The sequence below is a fragment of the Oncorhynchus nerka genome, linkage group LG4, assembly GCF_034236695.1.
Source record: "Oncorhynchus nerka isolate Pitt River linkage group LG4, Oner_Uvic_2.0, whole genome shotgun sequence".
In the NCBI taxonomy this organism is placed as follows: Eukaryota; Metazoa; Chordata; class Actinopteri; order Salmoniformes; family Salmonidae; genus Oncorhynchus; species Oncorhynchus nerka.
This window is the reverse complement of record NC_088399.1, coordinates 41,304,766-41,322,002: the sequence shown is the minus strand read 5'-3', so window position 1 is coordinate 41,322,002 and position 17,237 is coordinate 41,304,766. Positions and strand designations below refer to the sequence as shown.

The 17,237-nt window shown below is 43.1% G+C and overlaps 1 protein-coding gene across 8 annotated transcripts; it reads left to right on the top strand.

Annotated features, from left to right (window-relative positions):
* Positions 1 to 62: 62 nt before the first annotated feature.
* dgcr2 (DiGeorge syndrome critical region gene 2) lies at positions 63 to 17,179 on the top strand. 8 transcript variants are annotated; one of them, XM_029654252.2, is made up of 12 exons: positions 300 to 378; positions 3,165 to 3,246; positions 9,119 to 9,151; positions 10,650 to 10,772; positions 12,092 to 12,178; positions 12,351 to 12,561; positions 12,674 to 12,750; positions 12,893 to 13,075; positions 13,313 to 13,516; positions 13,760 to 13,912; positions 14,140 to 14,376; positions 14,519 to 17,179. In XM_029654252.2, exons 2-12 carry the CDS (start codon positions 3,183 to 3,185, stop codon positions 14,752 to 14,754), a joined length of 1,608 nt encoding a protein of 535 aa, XP_029510112.1. In that variant the 5' UTR covers positions 300 to 378; positions 3,165 to 3,182; the 3' UTR covers positions 14,755 to 17,179. The 8 variants fall into 8 exon arrangements, with proteins under 8 accessions (XP_029510137.1, XP_029510129.1, XP_029510108.1 ...); XM_029654277.2 differs by lacking the exon at positions 3,165 to 3,246 and having other exon boundaries at positions 63 to 378; positions 13,313 to 13,471; positions 13,763 to 13,912; XM_029654269.2 differs by lacking the exon at positions 3,165 to 3,246 and having other exon boundaries at positions 63 to 378; positions 13,313 to 13,471.
* The last annotated feature ends 58 nt before the right edge of the window (positions 17,180 to 17,237 follow it).

Sequence of the window (17,237 nt, the reverse complement as noted above, 5' to 3'; positions counted from 1 at the left end):
CAATAACTTTCGAAAACTCCGCCTCCAACCCACCAGCTGATAGGCTTTGTGGCCGTTTGGGATTGTTGTGATGGAAGGACGGAGCCATCTTGTTTTATTTCCGTTCTGGAATACATTGTTGGACAGGCCGAATGAAAAACAGGGCTTAATAATAAGGATGTAGCTCGTTATCTACCATATATTTTCATATTTTTGAATGGCTAGGAACTATATTTAGCGCTAATAGGTCGGAAGCAAACGTTGGATCTCGGTTTATTTTATTTCTAAATAGAGGAGTTACTATGAATGGAGGATAAATGTTGCCAAAGGCTGACAGCAGCAGTTACGTCCTTCTCTCTTTGCTCTTCGTCCTCACTTTAACAGACCCACCACGAACAGGTAAGACCGGTGAAATGCAATTGGTTGTCAGCTAACTTGCTCATGTATGTAACGTTATACCCGTGAGCTATGGTAGGCCTAATTCTACGGGAATTTAGCTAGTGTAAATGGCGTTTCTAGTTAGCTTATCCACTGGTCTCAATTTTTGCCGCTGCCTTTGATGAACAGCGCGCGGTGTTGGTTCACTAGCCCACTTACTGCGTAGTTATCCAACGTAAATCCATTTTGTTTTCAAATTAGTTATATGGGGACATTAATCAATATTGAGTTGTAACTAGTTAGATCCATTTTGCAGTTCCATCGTCGGTATGGTTTACACTTTGCTGGAGAGAACGTTTACAAGTTATAGCTAGCCCGATGAAAGTTTAGCATTAACGTTACTAGTTAGCAGCTTTAGTTAGCTAACGTCGTTAGCTTTAGCTGCTGCACTTTATTTCCAGAACCTAGTATTAACTAGTCTTGTCACCATACTAGCATTTTGACTTCGATAACAGGTTTAGTATAGCAATACTCGATACCACGGCAACACATATTAGTCACTGAATCGCACTTGATCTAGACAAACCCAGGTTGTAAATTAGCTAACCTTACTGCTCTGGGCCCGATTATCGCTAGATCTCCGAGCTGTTTCCCAAACCCATCGTTGAGTTTCTAAAGTTGCACATGAAAACCCTCGTTATTTACCGACCGCCAGTAGAATAACTAGTAACGCGCGTCCATAGACGCTTCCCCAAAGGGTCACCACAGATCTCTGCTAAACATATAATCAATATGTTTTTCTGTCTCTGACCGCTGATCATTTTAAGAAGTTGACTACAAAGACAGTTGCCAATGACTTTGCAATTGTTACAAACAAGGGAATAGTGCTGAGCGGTTAGTGTTTTTTTAATTTATTTTTTTAAATCAGTTCGTTTCGATTATTAAAAATTAATCACGTGTTCAGTTTCGATTGAGTTTAAAACAATTAAGTCCAATGATTGTAGTGACTGCCCATTATTGCTTATCACCTATTAACCATTTCATTACATTACATTACTTTACATTAATAAAATATTTCAGTTTTGTATATTACGTTTGTTTTATTTGATGACTTTATTTCATTCCAAGTCATCTGATTTCTATAGAGCTGCTGTCTGACAATCACTATTTTGTAGTTCTTCAAAGTAACTAAGGCATACTTGTATGACTGCTGAATACCAACTATCTATCTATCATATTGATACTGTATATTTCAGGTAGAGATACCTGGCGAAGCAACAGCTGCTCTCTATATCCTCTCACAATCGCACATTCTTGTCTCTTCAGTAGCAGTCGTAAAAGAAAAACAGACTGGACAAGTAGATGCTCAATGGATTATTGTCATTACAGTTAATTACCACGGTTTATGCGCAAAACTATGTCGAATATGGGCATGTTGGAAACTCCCTACAATATCCCACAGTTCAGGCTAGGTCTGACTTTTAGAGAAATTGGCCTCACAGGGGGAAAGAATAACAAACTAAAGGGAAATCAAATAATTGGTTTAAAAAAACCAAAATAGCTGACATTTCAGTTAGTCACTGCACTGCAAATAAATGATAAAAATATGCTTCAAATGAGAACTGAGATGACTGCATTCAGAAAGGTTACATAAGCATATATAATTCAACAATATTGAAATCAATTTCATTTTCATTCAATTGAGATCTGTTTAGCTAATTGTAGGCTGCCTTCTGTCTGTCATTTGTACCTCTGTTTTATGATGTGTAACAACACGTGTGCAATGATGTGCCAAATCTTTATTTAGTGCATTATTATTGGGTAAACTAAGCATTAGAATAAGCCGCCTCAAAATTTGCAGCCGTGGTAATATCTTTCTAGGAGCAGACCCATCGTCAGTATTGTGGAATAATTATAATGTCAAGGTAAGATTTGAATGGATAAAGCTGATCTGAGAGCAGCGCTGACTTTCTTTCGTTCCTATCAGTATTGACTGTATGCCTCAATGACACATTTAGTGAATGTTCTCCCTGCTTGGTGTTTTGGCAAATGCATGTTAAGTCTTTGGCCATCGTTGGAACGAGGCATCGTTAAAACAATCGTAAGCCTGAATTCCATCTCTATCGGGAAACTGGGCCCTATTCAATTGTTGGACATCTTTTGAGTTCAATATTATTACATTGGACATTCATTTTTACGTCATTTTCAGAGACAGCCATTTATGCATTAATGCATCAATTATGCAAGCATACAATCAATCTGACTTTGGTAAAAACAATTTAACGACAACAATATGGTAAGCATTTATTTGAATGGTAAATCTCTATTGATTAACAAGATGTAGCCTATCCACAATACAGTTGAATGCATATTCAATAGGAATGCATGCATGCACTGGCTTATTGAGCTTGTTTTGGCTGATTACATGGGGCTACAGATGACAATCAGTTTTCCTTCCATTGGGACAATTAATTGTTTTTCTCTAGGCAAGAGGGGCTCGGTGATAATCTTTGGGAGAAACGTGAGAGGGAGAGAGACTGAATTGTGAATTAATGTTTTTTTTTTATTGTCAGCTTTGAAATCAATCAGCATATTTTGTGCTATGGTTTGCATATTATCGCAAAGTGATAAGGTAGTGAATTGATTTTTAGCTGCCAGCTAACAAGGAAAGTTGGCATACAAAGCTGGAATCTACCGGTATCAGTTTGCATTTTAGTGTTCTAGTCTGTGTGGATATTGTTTAATTAACAGTTTCAGTATTTTTACACGCCGTGTCGCATTATTCAAGTGTGTTAACTTCTGTGTAGCATGAGTGAGGAGCTGACATGATGCATCCCAGACTCCCAGTGAGTGAAGCGGTTCCTCAGGACCGGCTACAGCTAGCAATGAGTAAGTGGAGTATGGACCTATAATAAAGGGTCGACAGCGCTGATAAATGGGGCTTGATCTGTGAGACATTTGACACAAGTACTGAAAGTAACACATTTTCATCATCTAGTATTGAAAAGTAGAGAAGTTTCGGTATACCGTGCAACACTACTAGCTAGCTAATTCTGAACAAAAATATAATCGCAACATGTAAAGTGTTGGTTTCATGAGCTAAAATAAGATCCCAGAAATGTTCCATACACACAAAAAGCTTATTTCTCTCAAATGTTGAGCACAAGTTTGTTTACATCCCTGTTGGTGAGCATTTCTCCCATTTGCCAATATAATCCATCCACCTAACAGGTGTGGCATATATATTTTTTAAAAAGCTGCTTAAAAAGCATGCTCATTACACAGGTGCACCTTGTGCTGGGGATAAAAAGGCCACACATTTGTCAGTTTGTCACACAACACAATTCCACAGATGTTTTGAGGGAGCGTGCAGTTGAATGTTTGTTTTTCTACCGTAAGCCACCTCCAATGTCGTTTTAGAATTTGGCTGTACGTCCAACCGGCCTCACAACCGCAGACCACGTGTAACCATGCCAGCCCAGGACTTCCACATCCGGCTTCTTCACCTGCGGAATCGTCTTGAGACCAGCCAACAGGACAGCTGATAAATCTTTTTTTGTTTGTTGAATGCACCGAGATACTATGACGAGATCCTGAGGCCCATTTCTGGGCCATTCATCCACTACCGTCACCTCATGTTTCAGCATAATGTACAGCCCCAGGTTGCAAGGATCTGAACACAATTCCTGGAAGCTGAAAATGTCCCAGTTCTTCCATGGCCTGCATACTCACCAGACATGTCACCCTTTGAGCATGTTTGGGATGCTCTGGATCAACGTGCATGACTGCGTGTTCCAGTTCCCGGCAATATCCAGCAACTTCACACAGCCATTGAAGAGGAGTGGGACAACATTCCACAGGCTACAATCAACAGCCTGATCAACTCTATGCAAAAGAGCTGTGTCGTGCTACATGAGGCAGATGGTGATCACATCAGATACGGAATGGTTTTCTTATCCATGCCCCTACCTTTTTTATTTAAGGTATCTGTGACCAACAGTTGCATGTCTGTATTCCCAGTCATGTGAAATCCATAGATTGGAGCCTAATGCATTTATTTCAATTGACTGATTACCTTATGAACTGTAACTCAGTAAAATCTTAATTGTTGCGTTTTTATTTTTGTTCAGTGTAATTCGCAAGCTGCATTTCAGCTAGCAAATATTTCAGCTAGCAAACCTTAGATTGCTATGTCGTAGGAGCAACACAAGACTGGGCCATCTGCTGTTTTTTGTTACTTATTGGGACAATAAAACAATGGCTAACTTAAAGATCATTTAGACTAGCTATTGTTGATTGTTGCCTTGAAACATTATTTTTGGTCAAAAGTATGTGGACATCCCTTCAAATTAGTGGATTTGCTATTTCAGCCACTTCCGTTGCTGACCGGTGTATAAAATCAAGGACACCACCATGCAATCTCCATAGACCAACATCAGCAGTAGAATGGCCTTACTGAAGAGCTCAGAGACTTTTAACGTGGCACTGTCATAGAATGCCAATTTTCCAACAAGTCAGTTAGTCAAACATCTGCCCTGCTAGAGCTGGCCCGGTCAACTGTAAGTGGTGTTATTGGGAAGTGGAAACATCTAGGAGCAACAATGGCTCAGCCACGAAGTGGTAGGTCACACAAGCTCACAGAATGGGACCACTGAGTTCTGAAGCACGTACTGCGTAAAAATTGTCTGTCCCCTGTTGCAAAACTCACTACCCAGTTCCAAACTGTCCCTGTTCATCGGGAGCTTCATGAAATGTGTTTTGATGGTTTCGGTGCCAACTGTAAAGTTTGATGGAGGAGGAAGAATGGTCTGGGGCTGCTGTTCATGGTTCAGGCTAGGCCCCTTAGTTCCAGTGCAGGGAAATCTTAACACGACAGCATACAATGACATTGTAGACAGTTCTGTGCTTCCAACTTTGTGGCAACTGTTTGGGGACGGCCTTTTCCTGTTTCAGCATGACAATGCCCCCTTGCACAAAGTAAGGTCCATACAGAAATGGTTTGTTGATGGTGTGGAAGAACTTGATTGGCCTGCAGAGCCCTGACCTCAACCCCTTCGAACACCTTTGTGATGAATTTTAACGTTGACTGCGAGCCAGGCTTAATTGCTCATCTTCAGTGCCCGACCTCACTAATGCTCTTGTGGCTGAATGGAAGCATGTCCCCGCAGCAATGTTCCAACATCTAGTGGTAAGCCTTCCCAGAAGAGTGGAAGCTGTTATAACAGCAAATGGGGGGACCAACTTCATATTAATGCCCATGATTTTGGAATATCAGGTGTTCAAACACTTTTGTCCAAGTAGTGTATTTGTCTAACCTCATAAACCATCACCTGTTAAACTGCAAGTGGTGGAAGAACCTATTATTGACTTAACCTCAAGGTTTTCATTCAGGGGCTGGGTGAGAGCTTGATAGGGAAGGACATTCAACAAGCATGGCACTTACATAAATAACTGATTGGCTGAGCGAAATTGATAAAGATTGTCGGAGCTGTTTTGTTAGACTTCAGTACTGCTTTTACAACGTTATCAATCATCTCCTTCTCTGTTCCGCGGGTGATGTGGAGGCAAACCCGGGCCCTGCATGTCCCCAGGCACCCTCATTTGTTGACTTCTGTGATCGAAAAAGCCTTGGTTTCATGCATGTCAACATTAGAAGCCTCCTCCCTAAGTTTGTTTTACTCACTGCCTTAGCACACTCTGCTAACCCTGATGTCCTTGCCGTGTCTGAATCCTGGCTCAGGAAGGCCACCAAAAATTCAGAGATTTCCATACCCAACTATAACATCTTCCGTCAAGATAGAACTGCCAAAGGGGGAGGAGTCGCAGTCTACTGCAGAGATAGCCTGCAAAGTAATGTCATACTTTCCAGGTCCATACCCAAACAGTTCGAACTACTAATTCTGAAAATTACTTTCTCCAGAAATAAGTCTCTCACTGTTGCCGCCTGCTACCGACCCCCCTCAGCTCCCAGCTGTGCCCTGGACACCATTTGTGAATTGATTGCCCCCCATCTAGCTTCTGAGTTTGTTCTGTTAGGTGACCTAAACTGGGATATGCTTAACACCCCGGCAGTCCTACAATCTAAGCTAGATGCCCTCAATCTCACACAAATCATCAAGGAACCCACCAGGTACAACCCTAACTCTGTAAGCAAGGGCACCCTCATAGACGTCATCCTGACCAACTGGCCCTCCAAATACACCTCCGCTGTCTCAACCAGGATCTCAGCGACCACTGCCTCATTGCCTGTATCCGCTACGGTGCCGCAGTCAAACGACCACCCCTCATCACTGTCAAACGCTCCCTAAAACACTTCTGTGAGCAGGCCTTTCTAATCGACCTGGCCCGGGTATCCTGGAAGGACATTGACCTCATCCCGTCAGTTGAGGATGCCTGGTCATTCTTTAAGAGTAACTTCCTCACCATATTAGATAAGCATGCTCCGTTCAAAAAATGCAGAACTAAGAACAGATACAGCCCTTGGTTCACTCCAGACCTGACTGCCCTCGACCAGCACAAAAACATCCTGTGGCGGACTGCAATAGCATCGAACAGTCCCCGCGATATGCAACTGTTCAGAGAAGTCAGGAACCAATACACGCAGTCAGTCAGGAAAGCTAAGGCCAGCTTCTTCAGGCAGAAGTTTGCATCCTGTAGCTCCAACTCCAAAAAGTTCTGGGACACTGTGAAGTCCATGGAGAACAAGAGCACCTCCTCCCAGCTGCCCACTGCACTGAGGCTAGGGAACACGGTCACCACCGACAAATCCATGATTATCGAAAACTTCAACAAGCATTTCTCAACGGCTGGCCATGCCTTCCGCCTGGCTACTCCTACCTCGGCCAACAGCTCCGGCCCCCCCGCAGCTCCTCGCCCAAGCCTCTCCAGATTCTCCTTTACCCAAATCCAGATAGCAGATGTTCTGAAAGAGCTGCAAAACCTGGACCCGTATAAATCTGCTGGGCTTGACAATCTGGACCCTCTATTTCTGAAACTATCCGCCGCCATTGTCGCAACCCCTATTACCAGCCTGTTCAACCTCTCTTTCATATCGTCTGAGATCCCCAAGGATTGGAAAGCTGCCGCAGTCATCCCCCTCTTCAAAGGGGGAGACACCCTGGACCCAAACTGTTACAGACCTATATCCATCCTGCCCTGCCTAAGGTCTTCGAAAGCCAAGTCAACAAACAGGTCACTGACCATCTCGAATCCCACCGTACCTTCTCCGCTATGCAATCTGGTTTCCGAGCCGGTCACGGGTGCACCTCAGCCACACTCAAGGTACTAAATGACATCATAACCGCCATCGATAAAAGACAGTACTGTGCAGCCGTCTTCATCGACCTTGCCAAGGCTTTCGACTCTGTCAATCACCATATTCTTATCGGCAGACTCAGTAGCCTCGGCTTTTCGGATGACTGCCTTGCCTGGTTCACCAATTACTTTGCAGACAGAGTTCAGTGTGTCAAATCGGAGGGCATGTTGTCCGGTCCTCTGGCAGTCTCTATGGGGGTGCCACAGGGTTCAATTCTCGGGCCGACTCTTTTCTCTGTGTATATCAATGATGTTGCTCTTGCTGCGGGCGATTCCCTGATCCACCTCTACGCAGACGACACCATTCTATACACTTTCGGCCCGTCATTGGACACTGTGCTATCTAACCTCCAATCGAGCTTCAATGCCATACAACACTCCTTCCGTGGCCTCCAACTGCTCTTAAACGCTAGTAAAACCAAATGCATGCTTTTCAACCGATCGCTGCCTGCACCCGCTTGCCCGACTAGCATCACCACACTGGATGGTTCCGACCTTGAATATGTGGACACCTATAAGTACCTAGGTGTCTGGCTAGACTGCAAACTCTCCTTCCAGACCCATATCAAACATCTCCAATCGAAAATCAAATCAAGAGTCAGCTTTCTATTCCGCAACAAAGCTATTCCGCAACATCCCCAAAGCCAACACCTCATTCGGCCGCCTTTCGTTCCAGTACTCTGCTGCCTGTGACTGGAACGATTTGCAAAAATCGCTGAAGTTGGAGACTTTTATCTCCCTCACCAACTTCAAACATCAGCTATCTGAGCAGCTAACCGATCGCTGCAGCTGTACATAATCTATTGGTAAATAGCCCACCCATTTTCACCTACCTCATCCCCACAGTTTTTATTTATTTACCTTTCTGCTCTTTTGCACGCAAATATCTCTACCTGTACATGATCATCTGATCATTTATCACTCCAGTGTTAATCTGCAATATTGTAATTATTCGCCTACCTCATGCCTTTTGCACACATTGTATATAGACTCCCCTTTTTTTTCTCTACTGTGTTATTGACTTGTTAATTGTTGTGAATAGCCTAGGCTACATTCTTATATATTCATACACACACACACAATGTATGGCTCCAACCTTGGATACATTCTATGCGTCCATGTAAATGGGATGTTATTTCAAAAACATTTATTGGAAGAGTGGGTGGTCCTGGTGACTTTTGGGTCAACTCAAACATCAAAAATAACAGATCGTTAAATACCCATACTTTCCTCAGTTACATTGAACTTTGCTCAGAAATGGTATCTAGTGAGTGCGACATGAAATACGAATGACATTTTCGGTAAAACATTTTTTCACATGTCATTTCTCTGCCATCATACAGTTCCCTTCAAACTTTTCCCTTCCCTTTGTGGTGGAACATTCCAAACTGGAATTTGAGATTCAAAGGGTTAGTTCATCAGAAATTGCTTTTTTGTTTTGTTTCAGGTCCACGGCTAGCACTGGCAAGATTATTGTCAGGTAAGCAGCATCTCCTCTTAGTGCAGTGGATGTATAGGTATGCCAGGCTCCAGCTATTTGGGTTACTCATCTCTATCCTCAGCTTGTGCCTCTGTTGAATTTTCCCATTCACAGCAGTGCTTTGTTTTTCCATTGAACTCAGATATTTACTCTTAAACAGTTTTTTTTTTAATGCATTCAACTCCTTTAACAATTTTGAACTACCTTCAAAGTATCCAGTGTGATTGTCTAGACGCCAGGCCTATATCTGCTCAGGGCCATAGTGAGAAGAGTTCTAACTGCTTTAGAAAGCTAGGCCTTCTCACAGGAGAACCCCTGATGCTGTGGCACGTCTCATGTTAATCACACATGACACCGAGACGCTGACCCACTTAACTCTGCTTCTCTGTTACTAAGGAATATACAGAACTGCCAAAATAAAGGCAACGCCAACAAGTGTAGGGCGTTGAGCCACCAGAACCATTTCAGTGTGCCATGGCACAGATTTGAAGTGTGGAACTCTATTTGAGGAATGCAACACCATACTTCCACAATAATTTGGTGTTTAATTGATGTTGGAAAACGGTCCCAGATGCTCCAGAATCTCCCAGAAGTGTTAAATTGGGTTGAGATCTGATGACTGAGACACACACCCTTTAAACCCCCTATGCTCCTTTGAGATCCCTCTCTTCTGGCCATTGTAGCCAAATTTAATGGGCAACTGGGCATTCTTATACATGACCCTAAGAATGATGGCATGTTAATTGCTTAATTAACTCAGGAACCACACCTGTGTGGAATCACCTGCTTTCAAAATACTTTGTATCCCTCATACATTATTTTATTTTGGCACTTACATTTATGGCTAGACACTAAAATAATGGTATATAGTAGGCTTATGTCTTGTCTTAGCCTGTCATGACCCCTTCTTCTTTAAAAAAAAAAATGTTTATATACATTTGTTTATCGCGGCCTATTTTAGATAATTGTTATGCCCTGATACGTGTCCCTCATTTCGCCGGTTTCTCCTAATTTTTGTTTCTAAGCGCAGTTCTCAATAGCACTCACAATGATGACCACTGTTTGTTTCTAGTTATAAGGATTTTTGTCTTGTTTAATAGCTAGTATCTACTCTGATTTTATTATAACCACCAGACCTGAATTGAACTCTGTCAGAATACTTGAGAGAGATTGCTGCATAACTGAATTCCAATAAATATTTTGTGTTTTTCCCTTGATGCTTTCTTTTTTGTTTCCCAGAAAACGTTCATTATTTTAAGCATCGGTTGCATTAATGTAATGTTTATGATAAATGGTGAAAACCTTATTTCTTATTTATCACAAGACAGGGGCAAGTGTCTAAGTAATGATCCTTAAAGCTGGAAATGCTCAATCTTCCATAGACTCGTGTTTTTATAGTTGGTACTCAACTGAGAGACCAGGAGCTGTGTTGCAGTGGCCATGTCAAAACTACTGGGGGCGCTGTGTGATGTTAGCCTCCCTCTGTGCTGTCTTTCAGAGCTGCGCTGCAGCCCTGGGCAGTTTGCCTGCCTCAGTGGGAAGATGCAATGCATCCCCTTGTCCTGGCAGTGTGACGGCTGGACTGCTTGTGAGGACAAGAGCGATGAGTTGGACTGCCCCCGTGAGTAACACCTCTTCAACCCTGTACCTAGACCTCATCCTGAACTCTAGTCCCCCTTCCTAACAATCATGATACTCTATGTCCATTTATATTGTGTTGCATGCTCCAAAGTGAAGGACAGATATTTCTTACATTCCCCACAATACTATAAGGCTCATCTGAAACAGCAGTCAGAGCAGCTCTAGATTTCTTAGAAAACAACTTTCTAAATGTCATGGGAACCAACGAACTCATACGTGCATATGTTTTGTTAACATCTTTCATTTATAGCTTTGTTTTTTTGATCAGTTTTGTCACATGCGCTAAATACAAAAGGTGTAGACTACTGTGAAATGCTTACTTACGAGCCCTTTCCCAACAATGCAAAACACGTTTTTAAAAGATTAATTAAAAATAGAGCATGTAGGTAGGGGTTAAAGTGACTATGCAATCGGGATAGATACACTTCTGTTACTCTGTTTATGTGGAGAGTGAGCATGTGGGTAGGGTCCAGTGAGTGTGCTTAGTCCGTGTAAGAGTTGGTGCAAAAAGGGGTATTAAGTCTGGTTAACCATTTTGATTAACTGTTCAGAAGTCTTATGGCTTGGGGGTTGAAGCTATTCAGGTGACTTGTGGTCCTAGACTTGGTGCTCCGGTACAGCTTTTTGTGTGGTAGCAGAGAGAACAGTCTATGGCTTGGGTGGCAGGGCTCTTTGCCAATTTTTCCGGGCCTTCCTCTGTCACAGCCTGGGATAGAGGTCCTGGATGGTAGGGAGCTCGGCCCCAGTGATGTACTGGGCCGTCCGCACCACCCTCTGTAACGCCTTGCGATCGAGGACTATGCAGGCGCCATACCAAGCTGTGATACAGCAAGCCAAGATGCTCTCAATGGTGCAGCTGTAGAACTTTAATGTGGTTAGATATTGCAGTAGTAAGCGATAGAAGGAAATCCTATTGTTTCCGCTACTTAATTCCTGAACTAGCGCTGATCGCTGGCTGCATTATAGGAATTCTGGAAAGGATTGGGTACACACACAGCATCTGACCTCCATAACACGGCCATCTTGTTTCATCTGGACTGTGTGCAAATTACATTATTTGATCAATTGTAGCAAAAGCAGTCAACATTGGACTATTTCTTGTCATGAGAAATAACTAATGTTGATGACTTGTGACTGGGTTAAAAAGGCAGTTTCTCCATCCCCTAATAAGAAGTTCCTTGAGTCCAAACAAAGTTGTCTTCAGAAGGTTTTTTTATAATCTTCAGCCAGTATCCACTACATTCCTTTTATTGAAACACTGCTTACTCTGGTATCTCTGTCTCGGATCCTCCCTTACAGCCATGAAGGATGAGACGTTTCACTTTGCCAATGAGTTTGACCAAGTGGAAGATGTCATCGGCGTGGCCCAGCCGATGCGCTTTAACAGTAAGACCCCACCTAACTACCTCCATCAGTCATTCACTCAGTACTCATCTAAGATGCGCTAGAGAGATTTTAAAACAGTATCTAAACTACTAGAAGTGTTGCTAAAAGAACAGATGGAAAGCTTTTGTTACTGGACACTGTAGGAGCACTAAAGCACCTTTCCCCTCCACAGAGAAGTGCCCAAGTGGGTGGCATCACTACGAGAAGACAGCCAGCTGCTACAAGGTATACCTGAGGAACGAGAACTACTGGCAAGCTGTGGACACATGCCAGAAAGTCAATGGCTCATTGGCAACTTTCGTTACCAACGAGGAACTGCAGTTCATCCTCAAGATCGAGGTGGATTTCGACGAGAAAGTGTGCGAGCGCAGAGACCAGTGCAAGTGAGTATGTGTTTGCTGAGGATGGGTTACATGATGTGATATAGTGTTGATCTGAAGGCTGGTGCTTTACTGTCCCATAGTCATTATTTCATCCAATTTCTCTCTGATTCAGGTTCTGGGTGGGTTACCAGTATGTCATAACCAATCGGAACCATTCACTGGAGGGCCGTTGGGAGGTGGCTTATAAAGGTGGGTGCAGTTAATATGAATGAAAATAGGCCAAAGGGAGCAGTTGAACTCAAGGAGCATTCATTGTCATGCTCAAACAACCAAAGCAATAAACCTGTATTTGGTTTAGGTTAATCTTGTTCCCTTCTCTGTTTCTCTTCAGGGTCAATGCAGGTGTTCCTCCCCCCGGAGGGCCTGACTAAATTTGGAGAGGCATCTCCGACCCAGGACAACGTATTCTGTGCCCAGCTGCAGCGCTTTCAGATCAAGAGCATGAACGAGCGCGGCCTTCACAGCTGGCATGCCGAGAACTGCTACAAGAAGTTCCCTTTCCTGTGCAAGAGGAGTATGTCTGCTCTTATTAAAACCCAATGACCTATGTAGCTTCACAGGAGATCAAAGTAGCTTGATTGTAACAAGTGTAGATGCTCAGTGGAAATCTGGTTGTTTTGAGTCATAATTCTTCATAAAATATATTGGGTGCTGTAATGCGTATGTAAATTAGGGAAGTCCAGCATCCTCAGTTAGTTTAGGTGTAGTTTTTGTTTGGTTCGGGTTGTAAACCTTTGATTTTCTTTAACAGGGCAGACATGTGTGGACATAAAGGACCAGGTGGTGACTGAGGGGTACTACTTCACGCCTAAGGGGGAAGACCCGTGCCTGAGCTGCACATGTCATGACGGCGAGCCAGAGATGTGTGTGGCTGCACTGTGTAATCGGCCGGAGGGCTGCAAGCACTTCGGTAAGGACCCCAAGGAGTGCTGCAAGTTCACCTGCCTGGACCCAGGTACTGCCTAAACACTCACACAATTCCCTATTTAAAAAAAATAATAAAAATAGAAACTATGGGTGTTTGAATGTCCCACAAGGTGGCGCTCTTAACACATCTCACTTGTCATGTGCCTTAATGTTTGTCCCTGTAGTTTCAGAAGATGGAAGTAAAAGGACAAAAGTTGAGAAACGGTTGTATAAAATTATTTAAAAAATTTAAACATATGAATTGTATTAAAATCTGGACACTGTCTTTCAGAAGGCAGCAACCTGTTTGACTCCATGGCCAGTGGGATGCGTCTGATCGTCAGCTGTGTCTCCTCCTTCCTCATCCTCTCTCTGCTGCTGTTCATGGTGCACAGGCTCCGGCAACGCAGACGCGAGCGCATTGAAACACTCATTGGAGGAAACCGTAAGCAGCGTATTTTATCACACTCATACGAACAATGTATGTCACCAAGCTCACTGCCATCCCTTGAAAAAACAGCCCTTTTTGGCCTTTTTAACAAACCCGGAACACCTCTCCTAGCTAGCCTGTATTAGTCTCCGGTACTTCAGTGTATTCACATTTTATTTGTGAGTATCCGTCTACATTGGTTTCAATTAGTGGAAATGTTGTCTCCTTCTCTCTATCTTCAGTGCATCATTTCAACCTTGGGCGGCGAGTCCCAGGCTTTGACTATGGCCCAGATGCTTTTGGCACTGGTCTCACTCCCCTGCACCTCTCTGATGATGGAGAGGGAGGTGCATTTCATTTCCAGGAACCTCCCCCACCCTACGCTGCCTACAAATACCCAGACATCCAGCACCCAGACGACCCCCCTCCTCCCTACGAAGCCTCCATCAACCCCGACAGCTTTCTCTATATGGACCTGGGTAGGCCTAAAATAACTTATGGACCACCCTGTGTTGTTACCATGATTTACTCACTTTCTGTGATAGAACAGTTGTGACTGTATCTAATAATAATGTTAAGTATCTAGCTGTTTCTGAACCCTGTCCTCACTGCTCTCCACAGCACGTCATGGAGTTCAGATGATCCCAAGTCAGATGAGGGATGTGGTAGATGCCATGACAGATGCCCCACCACCTGTCCCCGAGCCAGACTCTGTGCCAATGTCCTCCCAGGAGCGGGAGGACTCCATCGACAGCAGTACCCTCCTGGTGGAGCCTGACACCTCCACTGACGGCCACGCCCCTGACTCCATGCCTGCAGACTGCAGCAGCAGCTCCTCCCTCAGCACCATGGTATAGGACTGAGATGAGGGGAGGGGAACTGCTACGGTCTGGACCCTCAGATTGAGAGAGGTGGACAGTGTCAGACGGGTCCATCATATGGAGGGTGGACTGGAGCGGACTGGTCCATTAGTTAGAGGAGAGGGTGAGAAGAGACTGGAATGGCATTAGAGGGTAGAGACTATCAGGATGGATTGAGGGACCAGTCTACTCCTTGAGGTGTGCAGCGGTGAGGAGAATCGGACTGGTATGTTTCTTAAACAGGTGAACTGAAACCGGTTGGGTGTCTGTCAGTTGAACTTGGAGAAAATGTTGTGAAGCAGACCACTTTCCTACGGGTGAAGAAGGATCTGTAAGACTGATGAAGACTGATTATTCTGTACAGAGAACTAACCGCACTACACCGGGCCGAGGAGGTTGAGTTTCTGCTTCCATTTTTCATTGGACAAAGCTTTTCAATTGTATTGTTTGAGCTTGATGCTCCAGATTGCCCCTGATGTAAGTACTCCCTCGGGCATTACACCAGGTAATAATGGAGGGGGTAGATGGCTTGCGTCTTTTTGCTTATATCCTGGAGGCAGAGCTTGGATTGTCAGTTGTTGGACTTAGAGAGCATCACACACAACTCGAAGCATTGAGTGCTTCTGCTCTCCCTCCCTACTAGATCTCCAAGTCTCCTCCATGAATGAAATGCATTATTTTTCCATCACAAGCACTGCCTCCGAACTGGGATTTCTGCACTCTCCAATCAATCTGATATGCTAAGACGTCTTCCAGATTGATGGCACAAATTTGAATAGAAAAATGAAAGGTTCTGCTACAAAAGGTTTTTTTAACCTTGCAAAAATATTTAGGTACGGTTAGTGTTTAGCTCCAACTAACACACTGCTATTACTGTGTTTTCTGAGGTAAAAATGCTACAACTTTTCAAATAATCTTGCTACAGTATTGAATTTCATTTTATGAGTTCTAATTGAAGTAGGTTGAGTATTGTGCCCTTTTCTTGGGTAAGAAGTAGGCTGTGACTTGCTTGTTGTGGGATCTGAACATTGATGGGTCCCCCCACCGTAGTCAATGAGTTCACCTCATGAATGAGAATGTCAATGAATGGTGAATGAAGGTTAGCTTTTCAGTTGTAGCTCCTAGGGGTGTGTAAGGGTAACTTACTGTTTTATACCCCCTCATGAAATTTGTAGAAGTGAACTTCTTAAGCTAAAAAAGTGTTCTCGTGAAATGATAATAACAATGAATACTAAATGAATTCTGTCTTCAACTGTCTGTATGTATGTGTGAGGGTTTATGTACACATCAATTCTCATTTTTCCAAAGCCATTGGATCTGCTGTATTTCTTTTCTTACCAATGTACATTGTCATGTCAGTGTAGTTAAGATTCAGACTATAACATGACATTGGGGATTTACCTGTTTAGGTTTTAATAGTAGCCTATATGGGATTGAGTGGTCGACCACCTTTCTCCTGTTTCATGATGACAGACAGGAAAGTCTAACGCGGTAGTGAAAAAGCTACTAGGAAAACCACAACTTGTCCCCATTATGACAATCATTCTTTACACTCCTGATGTGTATATACTGTAGACCTGTGAGAGCCCTGTTGCTTGTTCACCTGTGGCGTTGAATGGTCATAGGAGTTGGAAGGCTACAATGCCAGGCCTATGAAAGCACAAAGGCCCCTATGAGGGTTTTGGAGTCATTTTAGTCCAAGCCCTTACCAGCCAGGATCTGCATAGCATGGTCATCTATATGGCTTTAGTCTATCACCAGCAGCAATGAAATGGTTGAAGATATCTTGAGAATTGCAGCTTTGTGTGTACTATGTGTTTTATGTATGGTTGTATGTAGCATTTTTTTCTTCTTCTCTTTGTTAGGTCTCAAGTTTTGTATTACATTCATTTTATTTTTTTTAGCATAGACAATCCTTTTGTGGATTATCCAAGAAAATAATGTCTTGAATTGTTTAAAAAAAAAAATCTTAAACTTTGGTGTGTGCATGCGTGTTCGGGGGTCAGATCTCAATATTTGGTTTGGGTGTATTTTCAGCTTGTTTTAGGGCCTATAGTGCATGTTTTAGTCTTTAGGCATGCTGAGGTTTCCAACAGATTTTATCGTTTAATCAAAGTTCTGCTCATCTTTGCCCAGGCTTAGCTCAGAGGCTTGCCTACAGGTTGATATAGATAAATGCATTGGAACCCCTACTCCATCCCCAACTGCTGGATTTAAACTGTAGTTGATTTTGTTATCGACATGTTCAGTGAGTTAGAACATGTCAAATGCAACCGTTGATACATTTAATTGTATTCTCTTTAATTTCATAGCTTTTAAATTGTAACATTTTTGTTGCTTCTTTTGCAGGGGGCTTTTATGTATTTTTTTCTGGGGTGGATGTACATCTAACCAAATGCCAAATAAATTGTATCATGAAGGACAGATGCCTGTTGTCTCAATTTGGGTAAGGACTCTGAGAAGGTTAAGCCTGTAGTTTT